This window comes from Scomber japonicus, chromosome 22 (genome assembly GCF_027409825.1).
Source record: "Scomber japonicus isolate fScoJap1 chromosome 22, fScoJap1.pri, whole genome shotgun sequence".
NCBI lineage: Eukaryota > Metazoa > Chordata > Actinopteri > Scombriformes > Scombridae > Scomber > Scomber japonicus.
In genome coordinates this window covers 18,085,540-18,097,573 of record NC_070599.1, presented here as the reverse complement: position 1 = coordinate 18,097,573, position 12,034 = coordinate 18,085,540, and the positions used below count along the sequence as shown (strand labels likewise).

The 12,034-nt window shown below is 41.0% G+C and overlaps 2 protein-coding genes and 1 non-coding gene across 3 annotated transcripts; 1 reads left to right on the top strand and 2 right to left on the bottom strand.

Moving 5' to 3' along the window:
• Window positions 1-3,568: 3,568 nt before the first annotated feature.
• On the bottom strand, window positions 3,569-6,191 carry b4gat1 (beta-1,4-glucuronyltransferase 1). Its single transcript, XM_053343528.1, has 2 exons — window positions 4,791-6,191; window positions 3,569-4,355 (listed from the first exon to the last, which is right to left on the bottom strand). Exons 1-2 carry the CDS (start codon window positions 5,892-5,894, stop codon window positions 4,164-4,166), a joined length of 1,296 nt encoding a protein of 431 aa, XP_053199503.1. The 5' UTR covers window positions 5,895-6,191; the 3' UTR covers window positions 3,569-4,163.
• A 272-nt stretch (window positions 6,192-6,463) lies between these two features.
• trnas-gcu (transfer RNA serine (anticodon GCU)) lies at window positions 6,464-6,545 on the top strand. The gene has a single exon. It is a non-coding gene; the product is annotated as a tRNA-Ser (tRNA).
• Window positions 6,546-7,628: 1,083 nt separating this feature from the next.
• pfdn2 (prefoldin subunit 2) lies at window positions 7,629-11,984 on the bottom strand. Its single transcript, XM_053343549.1, has 4 exons — window positions 11,896-11,984; window positions 10,399-10,487; window positions 9,108-9,231; window positions 7,629-8,922 (listed from the first exon to the last, which is right to left on the bottom strand). Exons 1-4 carry the CDS (start codon window positions 11,974-11,976, stop codon window positions 8,731-8,733), a joined length of 486 nt encoding a protein of 161 aa, XP_053199524.1. The 5' UTR covers window positions 11,977-11,984; the 3' UTR covers window positions 7,629-8,730.
• Window positions 11,985-12,034: the final 50 nt, after the last annotated feature.

The following is a 12,034-nucleotide window of genomic DNA, read 5'->3' as shown; positions in this document are numbered from 1 at the left end:
ACATCATTCAGAGAGAGAGAGAGAGAGAGAGAGAGAGAGAGAGAGAGAGTGTGGCTGAACTCCTGCAGGATCGGGTACCAGATCCAGCACTTCAAGAAATGGCAACGACAGCCAGGGAAAGACGAGCAGATCCAGATTGTATGCTGGTCCAGGAAGAGATGCCTGAGAGACAAGAGGATGATTTTCAGTTGCAGTAATCAGTGATCTTGTCGACAGGACAATACTTAGTACATTCATCAGTATGGGTCATCGATTCTTTCATTTCCCGCCCATTCACTGACCCATACAGAAAGGCCTCTATATACTACAGCCCTTGTATGTTGAACCCTTGCTCTTGTTGCCCTCACCTTTCCTCCCCCTCCCTACGAGGAAACCCCCCCACATCCTGCTTATCTCGCCCTCCAGCTGGTTCCCTCCACTGTCCAGAAGCCGAGGAGCTCTTCTGGCCTTAGCAGGGCAGCTAATCTAGATGGCGGGAGGCCTCCCTCCTGCTAGCGTACACAAGAGAGGGCAGTCCTAATTGCTTATGTCGTAAAGCTCTCTGACCCAGATAAGCCTTCACTCCCCAAAGCTGTCGAGATAAACCCCACTTTACCTCACCAAACCTGACTCTCCTGATCCATACAAGCCACCTCCCCCTGTAACATTTCTGCACCTTCTGCCACATTATTAACACCCATAGCGGCAATACAAAGCTTTTTTAGGCCTGAAGACTCCTCAAAAATCAATAAAATATTGTAAAGGCCTTGCTTAGAAGTCGGAGCAAGAGCACATCTTTTGAAGAGAAAGGTATCATATACAAACTAGAAAGCAAAAGTGCCAGACATCAACTTGTGACACTCAATTTGATTAGGTGCGCCCACTGAAAGCTGATCTTAAGGTAAAGCACGACGTTGCGTGCTACTAGTGCTCGCGTGCCTGACTCTTTATCAAGCCCGGTAATGCAGGCTTAGCCACACAGTGGCCACGGACAGTTGTCAAGTGCCGAATATCACAAGTGCTCTACTTTACCAACAGGTGGCCGGCTCATCTATCAACACTTCGACGTAACGTTAAAGCTACACAAACAGATATTGAATTGATTCTTTAGTTTTCTTGTCAACTTTCACAAATTGGCCTTTGTCATGTAGAGATATTTAATAGCATATAATAACATGCACCAGTCTTCTGCGATATTAGTCATATGCTCAGCTGGTTTAGATGCTTTATTGCAATTACAGAAGTAATTCAGTCTATATCAAACAGGAGCCTCATTAACAACTCCTCTACCTCTTTTTTTAATAGCCTAGAGGTCTTAATTACTAAATAGGAGCTTTTAATTGGATGTCAGCCTGGTTCACCCTGTAATCACCCATCACATGCTATTGGTGCAGAGATGCCTTTAAACCCCACCTTAAGCCATGTTACACCACAGGTTAATGTCAACTGTGTTAAGTGGTGAGTGTACGATACCACCGCTGATATCTTGTTTCCCTCACTGTTGAATGACACACTACAATCTACGAATTAGTACCTGAAATCAGATAAAAATAGTGAAGTTTGGAACAAGTTTCTCAGAGATACCATTGTTCGTTTCCTGTCCTGAACTTTGCTTCCTTGCCTCTTTTTGAAATGAGAAATTGAGAAATGGTGTTGACATTAGTTTTGTTTTTCAAATCTTTATTCATTGTTCTTCCGCAAGTTTTGCGATGGCTAACTACTTCTGTATTTCAGTGAAACCATTCGATATCAAAATGTTTAGCTCCTTAAGGACATTTAAGCTATCGTTAGCGATCACTAATGTTTGAAGTTGATGTCTCAAAACTAATATCAATTAAGTATTCATAATTCATGGATACTAAAATGTTGATGGTGTGGCGTGATGGACTCACTAGTCCGAAACTCTTCATTGATACATTAGATTGCATCCAAATTTGGGAATGTTGTACATATAGCTACACTGTACAAGTGTGTAAGATTTGATTCAGTTCCACCCACAGGGGACGCTACTGTAATATTATAACATGATATATATTTCTACATTTCTGGTGTACATGTTCTCTATGCACAACACATTTAAGCATGGAGCCAATGGCCCCACCCTGTGGCCATTATTGAAACACCACCATACTACCTATTGACAGCTTAAATGTGATATTTGATGGTAACCAAATTCAGTTGTACAGGTTGGGATGCTGAACAAGTCTGTAGCACTTTCACCAATGCTTTAGAGCCCATTTTTCAGTTGTTACAAATTCCTCTGGAAATGTTTATTAATTCGGTTGGTGCGCTTACAAGTGGTGACTGAGGATGTTGTGTTTAGTAGTTGTTACAGTGATTGTATCATATATAATACATCAAAACTGATGCATACTTATGTTATAGATCCAATAAAAGTCATCCAGTTGGTTTAATAGAAACTCCAACAATACAAATCAGGCATTATATTTTATGAACACAAAAGAAAAAATAAATACAAAAGAAAAAATAATCAATTTTCAGGTAAAGATAGGACAAATAAAGAAAATAAAGTACCACACCACATCATCACACAAGATAATCTGTTGAAATGTATCTCAAATTTCAAAATACCAAATAAATTGATTTCATAGTGGTTCTAAAACTAAAACTCTGAAATGTGCCACCGAACACAGTTTCGTGCTACAGTTTTCCTGCTCAGGGTAGTAAAAAAAAATTCAACCAATTCCAGTTAAAGGGAAAATATATCACAATAAATATATCATAAACATTACAAGTGATGAAGGAAAGAAGTCAAATGATTTTAAACTTTACAAAATCAACAATTACATGACAGTTTAACACTTAAAGTAACCAAACAACATATTTTGTATATGTATGTTTCACTAAGCAGACATGAGAAGAGTGGTAGTCTAATACTGTATGTACCGGAGAGTTAAAGACTTAATGTATGATAAATAATCTGCTATCTACTCGTAGTGTTTGATACGTATTACCATAGCAATCCTTTGGGCAACACAGGATGCTTTTGTTTGTGGTTTATGTTTTGATTATGTTTTGCAGTATTTTAATGTCTACTCACTAACCATGCTACATATTCACCTGTAGCCCACTGGCTCCATCATTTATGTCAAGAGAGGTGGAAAAAACCCCAATCCAAACTTTAGATAATCTAGTCGACTATCAGTGTCAAATCCTATCAGTGTTATAATACAGTAGTTCTGCACAGTGTTGGCGAAAAGGTAGTGTTGTACAATGTCTTTATATGAAGTTACCCTGTGCTTTGTTGTACTCATTACGCCTGAGTCATCTCTTCAGACAGTCTGCGGCAAGGACGAGCGCTCACAGGTTTGTGAGGACTTCAGAAATGTGCTGACAGCTGTGGCGCAGAGTAAAATCGCATCCCTCTGAGCAAACAACACTGATGTTGTGTAATCCCTGTGTTCTGCTGTAGTGTTTCTAATACTCACTTCAGCCTGCAATATATAGATGCTGCAACTGTGCACTCAACACTCAAATGCCTGCTGCCATCTAGTGGCCATAGCACATTACTGACTGGCACACAATTTAATCTCTAAAAAGAAAAATCAGACTATTGCGGACAGCGATTTGAGGTTTGGCACCAGGCTTGTCTTTTTAAAAGACACAGCAACCTTTGATCAGCTGGCATTAAATACATAACCTTAAATATCATGTTAAATACAGTACAATTAGTACTTTTGTTCTTTAGGATATGTCTCTGACTGGATATGTAGGGTCTTATCTTGCAGTTACACTTTTTGTGTCTATTCTTGTGTCTAGACAAGCCCCAAAATGTCTTAAAATCACACTTTTTGAAGTATGGGTTATGTACCTCATATGCTTTGAAACTCTGTCTAAATTTAAGCAAATAATCTGTTATGTAATGTGGTCTTGGCTACTGCTTTCAACACTGTTTAGCTTAAGTCTCGACTGCTCGTTTCTTCGTTTCGATCCTGACTAGTAGGACATTGTCAGAAATCCCCAGTGAACATTTCAATGCTGCTCATGTTCAGAGAGGATTGGGGGGGGTTGGATTAGCTTAAACTCCCACTGTGCCATCACCACTAAAAATCAAAGGGAAAAAATTGGGTTCTTATGCTGACAGTAAAATGTACGTCCATGTCAGCAGAAGACCGATTTAATTTGAGACTGAAACCGGCAGGACTCTGAGTCCTCATCTTTTCTCAGCATCGTCTGTTAGAGGATGGGTATTTGGTTTTCAGGCCCTCTTTGAAGCTGCGAAACAGAACTCGGTTGTGTTTGTTCTCCTCGTCCTTCTTGGCATGGAACTCCCCCTGGATCTTGAAGCCCCGGTGCACCACAAAGGCTGAGCTGAGCACCGAGAACCTGTATCCTGCCACATGGAGCTCACAGGCCTGCAGGGGGTGGAAGACAGAAAGGATGAGAAGACAAACATTGGAAGTGATGAGTGACAGGAGAATCAAGAAGAGATGAAATGTGGGTAAAAAAGTGTCAGGAGGAGGCCAGGAGAGGAGAGGAGAGGAGATATAAGATATAGAAATGTTGGCACAGGAAGGAGGGAAGAGTCTTTGAGCAAAATTGCCAAAAATTCACTGGCTGCAGCTTCTCAAATTTGTTTTTGTTTTAAAGGGTCGGCTATATCCAGAAATGAAAGACAAGTGAATTTTTATCTTGTTTTTGAACTAATTCAAGGTCCACTTGCTAGCTTTTTCCACAGCTTTCAGCTTATATCTCACAGTCTTCATCTACTTTATCACTAGAGGACCTCTTTTTATGGTTTCCAATGTCAAGAGTGAGCTTTAATACTTAAATATTCAAATTAAACCCACCTGGCTAATACGATTGAAGCCATATTGCTTGAAGTTCTCATCGTAGAGGGGCACAGTGTGGGGCCCGATGTAGAAAGGCTCCCAGGGGTCCACCCAGGTGAGCGTGTAGGCAACCTCCAGGGTCCCCGTCCCTCTGACGTGGCTGTTAACCCACTGTGAGTAGTTCGTGGGTGCCTGACAGCGAGGACAAAGCTCTTCATAAAACGGCCGCACCTCACCCACCTGGTAGAGCTGCACTAACTCCGACTTTGAGGCCGGCATCTTCCTGGCATGGCGGATCTCGAAAGCGGGCAGGACAAATACCTCGTCACTGGCCTGCTCACGCTTCATGATCATGGCCAGAAACTGCTCGTGCAGGTCAGCGCTGGGCATCATGTCGATGTCGATGACCAGGATGTAGGAGGACTCTGTGCCACTTCGGGCAACATTACGCAGAAGGTTGTTGGGGTAGGAGATGTTTCCACTGATGGCATAGTTCTTGTATTTATCCCTGTGGGTCTCCAGTCTGGAAAACACAGAGGCACAGTCCTCAAGGCCTGCAAAGTGCTCCCGGTCCTGCTCAGGGAAACTGGCCATCTCTCCCGAGAGGCACACCAAGTGGAAGTCCACCAGGGCTTGGATCTGAGGACAGAAGAAGCTGAGTGCATAAACCAAAGCGGTGGCAAACTTGACATCTTGCCCATGTGCAAATATGGCCACAGAGAGAGGGTTCTGCCACCTTTCCAGAAGAGATTCAATATGATGGAGGTTGTTGATGGTTGTGTGTGATGCTAAAGCCAGGACATTGGCGCTGGGGTCGGATCCAGGTTTCTGATTAGTGGTGAAATCACTTTTGATCAAGTTCTTGTACACCCGGTACTGCCCACTGTTATCAAAGATGCCCCCAGTAGACAGCGAGTACCTCAGACGCTCCTTGCGCGAGTTTTTCTCTTGGTGCCCATTTTTCTTGCCTCCAGAGCCTCCAAACAGCTCTGAGTATCGGTACCGCTGCTGCTTACCGTGAAACTTGGATAGGAAGGACAAGTATATGAGCTGCAGCAGCGCCACTATCAGCAGAGCACTCAGCACCACTTTGAAGGCGGAACATTTCTTGGAGAGATGCATACCAGAGCAACAGCAAACCGGACGATTACTATACACAAAGGAAGTCCAAACACTGGAGCAGGCTGCTGTTTGCTTTTGAGGGCTATTTCTGTCCAAGCGTCCCAGCTAACATTACCTACATTGCTACCTAAATGGTGCTAGCACTGCAGCCCTATACGGCTGGAAATACAACGAATACCATATTTTCCTTTTTTAGTGGCAGCGCCGTCCCCAGATTTTCATATGACCGTCGACAGCACGGATACACAGGCGAAAGTGCTCCAGTATTAGATCTCTCCATCCAAATACAGCTCAGTTGTTGCTGCCTTACTGCTGCTGCTGCTGCGACAGCGGCGCATGTCGATGCGTAATAACCGTAATGTCGGGAGTAAATGCGCCGCTGAATGTGGTGCTGCGGCGTTAGCGCCTTAGTAGCAGCTAGTTAAACTAGCATCAACTACCGCTCAGGGGTTAGAGAAGAGAGACGTTTTCTATACGCGTAAGTGTGAAGGCGATGTGTTTACAGATACAGTTATTATAATAAAGTTACTCCTATAAAAAAAAAAGTGATACGTATAAGGAGTCCATAGGACGAGGTGGCCGAGTGGTTAAGGCGATGGACTGCTAATCCATTGTGCTCTGCACGCGTGGGTTCGAATCCCATCCTCGTCGGGAAATCACTTTTCATTTTTTTTGGTTGGTAGATGATTTGTTTCTCCAATAGTTTAACTGTTTTTAGATCTTAATTTGGATAATCTATAACAGGATCTTATTTGGCTTGTCCTTTTTAATAAATACCTTGTCTACATATGCCCCTTTATAGATAGATAGACAGACAGACAGACAAATAGACAGATTGATAGATAGAAACAGACAAGACAGTCCTTCTCACCATTTCAGTGCCGAGCTGAAGCGGCTCAGGAGCATGTTCAGCCACAGACTCATCCAGCCATGTGCATCCCACTCCCATCATAAAGACTGATGCTGTCCTGATTATGTTAATCCCAGGAACATTGCACACGTATATAAACTCAGGAGTTCACATTTTTATATTGCAGATTTATTTACAAAGAGATTGATTACCATATATAGTATTTTATTTTATCACTGTCACCCTTACTCTGCTACTTTTTTCCCACTGTCCTGCTTGTGTCAATTTCAATTTCTCACAAGGGGGATCAATAAAGATGCATATTATCTTATGACATGTCATTGAACAGTTTTTTTATATTTTTCTATTCATCGTTGGTATAATCTTGAGGCCTACCAATTAAAGACAGCTAATTAAGAGTCTGGGTGGTGCTCAGGGGATACTTACTGCTCCCGCTTGAGGGATTTTATGCTGTTAACTTTAATTAGACTTAAAACATCCATGTTATGTTGGTTGAATTACATTAATCTTCAAGAGGAATGCTTTCATTCCCCGTGTTCATCCCCCACCTGTGAATGTGAATTATGCCTATTGTTAACGGCTGTGATTGTATGAAAATATCCATTAGATCCTAATTTTTCATCAATTCATGCACATGGAAAAATGTGTGACAAAGAAAAATGGAGATTGATCAATCCAAATTTGATTGGACTGCATTATTTCTTACAGTCAACATGTACCATTGTTACAAAGACTTATACCAAACACATTATGGGTTTAACTTCTCCAAAAGGTTACAGGTGTGGTGGGTTGAAAACAGCTGGTGTATGTTAAGCGTTTTGTACTATAATAAAGATCAGAGACATCACACAACAACAACAACACACAATTGTGACATTCTTTAATTCATGACCATTAACAAAAACAAACATTTTTGTCCTTACAACTACATGAACAGTGTGGACAGCGCACCTCAGGTCCTAGGAGGCATTTCCTCAGTTTAGACTTTTAACAAATTAATTCCAAACTTAATTTAACAGGATTCATTTTGTGTTTTTCAGTGACAGGCTTTTATCGTCAAAGTGTGGCGATGATGATGATCCTCACATGTCAGTTCACAGCTTGTACTTCAGTAAACACTGGACACAGAAGACCTTACATCATCCATTATGAATACAGACCAGCAGCTTTTCAGCGCATGGCCGATACGTGAGTCGTGCGTAAAAAGCTGAGAAGATTCATTTTGATCAATAGTGACGGGTTTACAGTATAATCTCTTGTTCATGCCACACGTTGTCTAAATGCCTTCCAGGACCTGTTCTGTCTTGGCAAGGGTGACTTTTTATACGGCTTAAACCTATTTTTTGGGCCCCTAAGAAATCAGCATTTATTTTTCCTAAAGCTGTCAGTCGTTCCTCAAGTCGTCCAAAATCTGAAGTTTAAAAAAAAAAAAAAATTTGCAAAGGCATGTTGACTTAATAATAATAATGCACTTTGATTTAGTTATTTATTTACTGTGTGCAGGTTTTAAGCATTTGAAATATTTTTTTCCTTTTGCACGTTGATCCCATCGCCTAGGCAACGCGGCCTCATATGGGAATAACAAACACATTTACTACAAATATTTTAGTTGGTGTGATCATGTGTAAACAGGTTGAGACGAACAAATCATCCAGAGGCTTGAACACAACTCCTGAATATACGTCAAAATAATTCAACAATTAACATTTAAAAAAACAAAAAACAAAAATCAGCTTTACTGTAAGGCAGACGAATGACTAACACCCTCCAATCTTATTGTTTTCTGATACAAATTATTTCAACACTAAATGCTTCGTGTTGAGCAGAAATTTGCAACGTCATCCTGTGAAGAGTGATAAGAGTGATCCTTTTTTTTTTTTTTTTTTAAACCTAGATTTTGTGACACCAACTGTGATTTCAATGCAGACATCTTAGAGCCCCGCTGTCGCTCTCTATCATTACAGACTACGACACTAAAACGCCCGCTCCGCTTTTGGACCCGCCTCCTTCGCTGTCCCTGGAGGACGCAGCCGACTGGCCTTGTGCCTCTCCTTCGCCTTCGCCCACCAACCGGATGTTGTAGCGTTCCCTGTACTCTGTGAGTTCCCGCCCTTTCGTCTGCATCTGTGTGTTGATGGACTCGATAATTTTTGTGATCTGTGGAGGACAACAAAAAAAAAAAAAAAAAAAAAGGAGATTTATAGTTCTTAAAAGAAAATGAAAGCTTTAAATGAATAGATATTGAAAGAAAGCACATATTACTGACATTATAAGGTTTTAACAGTTAAATCCTTAATATTATAATGCATACATTCATTTATTTTCCTTTGTTCATCCGTTACCTGTTCTTTGTTGGTTTCCAACGCCGGTAGAACTTCTTTTACCGTCCTCTCCACCAACACTCCTCCAACTAGACGAAAGCATTTCCTCGAAGGATCCACATCCTTCAGGGTGTCAATTACTAAGCTGGATGGAAAAAAAGTCAATTATTCCACACAGACCTCTAAAGATAGGCACATTCCATTTGTATATCACTTTTTAAACATAGATTTCAAAGTGATTTACATCAGGCGGAGAAATTACATTAAAAAAAATAAAATAAAAACAAAAAAGCCAAGAAAATGTATAGAATATAAAATATTATTATGTAAGTTATAGCCTGTGGTTGTTACACAGCTGCAGCACTTTAAAATCAATTCTGTAATTAACTTAAAAAAGTGGAACCAGCATGTGCTCAGTTCCCCTGGTTCTTGTTAAAGCTCTGGCCGCAGGGTGCTATAATATGCTGAAGTTGTCAAACTGTCTTTTTTAGGGGAAGACAAGATAAGACAAGAGAGTGTACAACAGTCCAACGCTCCTGAAGACGGACGCATGAATGAGCGTGTAATGTGTAAAATATCTACTGAGCCGGTCACTTGTCTGTAGTTCAAACACCAACTCTAACTTATGATCTGTGGATTTTAAAGTTCTCAGAAGGTAGGACACATGGTGAATAAGAAGTGGGATATGTACATACTGTCAGTACAGACTATAATAAAGGTTTAGACCAGGGGTGTCAAACATGTGGCCCGCGGGCCATATCCGGCCCGCTGAGGGGAGCAATCCGGCCCACTTTCCTTCCTTGGTTCTTTTCCTTCCCATCTGTCCTTCCTCCCTTCCTTTTTTTCTTTTCTTCATTCCTTCCTTCCTTCTTTCTTCCCTCCCTCCTTCCTTTCTTCCTTTTTTCTTCCCTACCTTCCTTTTTTCCTCTCTTCGTTCTTTCCATCTGTCCTTCCTCCCTTCTTTCTTCCCTCCCTCCTTTCTTTCCTTCCTTTTTCCTTCCCTACGTTCCTTTTTTCCTTTCTTCGTTCCTTCCTTCCATCTGTCCTTCCTCCCTTCATTTCTTCTGTCCTCCCTTACTTCCTTCCTTCCTTCCATCTGTCTGTCCGTCCTTCACTGTCTGTCTTTCCTACTTTTCTTCCCTCCTTCCTTTTGCCTGTCTTTCCTTCCTTTCTTCCTTCTTTCTCTCCATCTTTTTTATGATCTGGCCCACGTGAGATCAAATTGGTCTGTATGTGGCCCTTGAATGAAAATTAGTTTGACACCTCTGGTTTAGACTGTCGATCTATTATGAAATGAAGAGACGTTACTGACCTGTGCTCATTGATCTCCATCTCTAACTCTGCAGATTTAGAGGCCATACTGCGCTGCTCCTGGCGCATCCTCTGAAATGTTGCCACGACCTGTCACACAAAAACACACATACACATTTATGTCACACAACACACATATTCTGACTATGAATCAATACAGTAAGACTGGAACAATACAGATGTTGATATCTAACTATTGATTTAATCATGGAGGGTTATGATCTTTTTTTTTGATAGGGCTCCACATGCAGAATTATGCAATTATGCACATGCAGTTCCCATCATGTGAATTGAAGCATTAAACTGCATGAAACGCCACCACTCCTCCACATCTAAATGATTTGATTTTTACACAAATGCATTTTGAAAGTCAATTGAATTATAATAATAATAATATTGTCGCATTAAACTCTTGCGTTGATTGGCTGTGAGCAAGTCCACAGAAATAGTCGTATTGTCTAGCTCTGGGTGCAAAAAAGATTGATTGCAGGTATTGTTTGATGGGAGACGTTTCAATACTACTTGGTATCCATTTATTTCGGTCAGTACCTTAAATGGTATCGAGTACAGATACCCAGCTCTGAAGATAAAGTAAAGGAGCAAGTCTTTGCAAGTGAGAAGTTGGAATTTGTGCTTGAGAATTAAACTGATCAAAATGTTTGGCCAATTAATTTTCTGTCATTTAGCTCTAAAAAAGTAGTGTGCCTATAGCTGTTGGCCACTCTAATGAACTTATATAGCTTTTGATTGTGATTTGTTATTTTTAAACTACTGATCAATTAATCAAGTACAGATTCAGTAAATCGAAGTGATTTGTAATAATTAAAATGGTTATTTGACAAGTTATTACATATTAAATATTTAATTATAGGCTGCCATACTGTGCTGCTGAATGATTTTCTGCTAACTGAACAGATTTCTATTCATTTATTCATCTTAATGCACAAAATAACGCTGGAAATAAACTCTTAATTTCTCATTTTTAATTACAGTTCTGAGGTTTTTAACTGGAGGCTGTCTAAAAGCTTCGCTGATTTATGATTTTAAATACAATATCATACAACCAGTTCATGAAATATAAATAAATATATCCAAATGGACATGAAGTGCTTAGATCTTAGATAAAGTGATCTTCACTGTCTTGGAGAGGCTCTGGGTGGTCTTCAGTGATAAAAATAGCCTCTCTACACCTTCCCAAAAGGGACGTATACTAAATTAAATGCACTATAACTCTTATTAATCAGGTTTCCATGAGCATAAACCTGTGACTAAACATTTAAACATTAAAATAGCATTAAACCCCCCCTCTGAGTGTTTGTGCTGTGCTAATTTCTGGTGATAAAAGCACAATGTGAGCCAGATGATGGCGATAGGGAAGCTAACGTTAGCATCGGCTAGCTGGGGCTCAGACTGCCGGCTTTAGCGTCTCCACACACGGCTAAACAACGACCAGAAACACCGGAGAGATTAAACCACACATGGCTGGAGGGGATGGTACCTGCTCGGCCGAGGGACCGGACTGTTTTCCTCCGGAGCTGCTGCTGGATTTGCTACCCGTGCTGCCACTGTTGGCTGCCATCTTGGAAGGGTGTAGCTGAGAAGGACCCCGGGCAGGATGTGCAGAGCTGTCTGCTGTG

Coding starts and splice junctions, on each gene's coding strand:
- pfdn2 (XM_053343549.1), bottom strand. CDS start 11,976: ATGGCAGCCAACAGTGGCAGCACGGGTAGCAAATCCAGCAGCAGCTCC. Junction 9,232..10,398: donor ATGGAGATCAATGAGCACAG/GTCAGTAACGTC, acceptor TTTTCCATCCAG/CTTAGTAATTGACACCCTGA. Junction 8,923..9,107: donor TGGAAACCAACAAAGAACAG/GTAACGGATGAA, acceptor TGTCCTCCACAG/ATCACAAAAATTATCGAGTC.
- b4gat1 (XM_053343528.1), bottom strand. CDS start 5,894: ATGCATCTCTCCAAGAAATGTTCCGCCTTCAAAGTGGTGCTGAGTGCT. Junction 4,356..4,790: donor GCTTCAATCGTATTAGCCAG/GTGGGTTTAATT, acceptor CACCCCCTGCAG/GCCTGTGAGCTCCATGTGGC.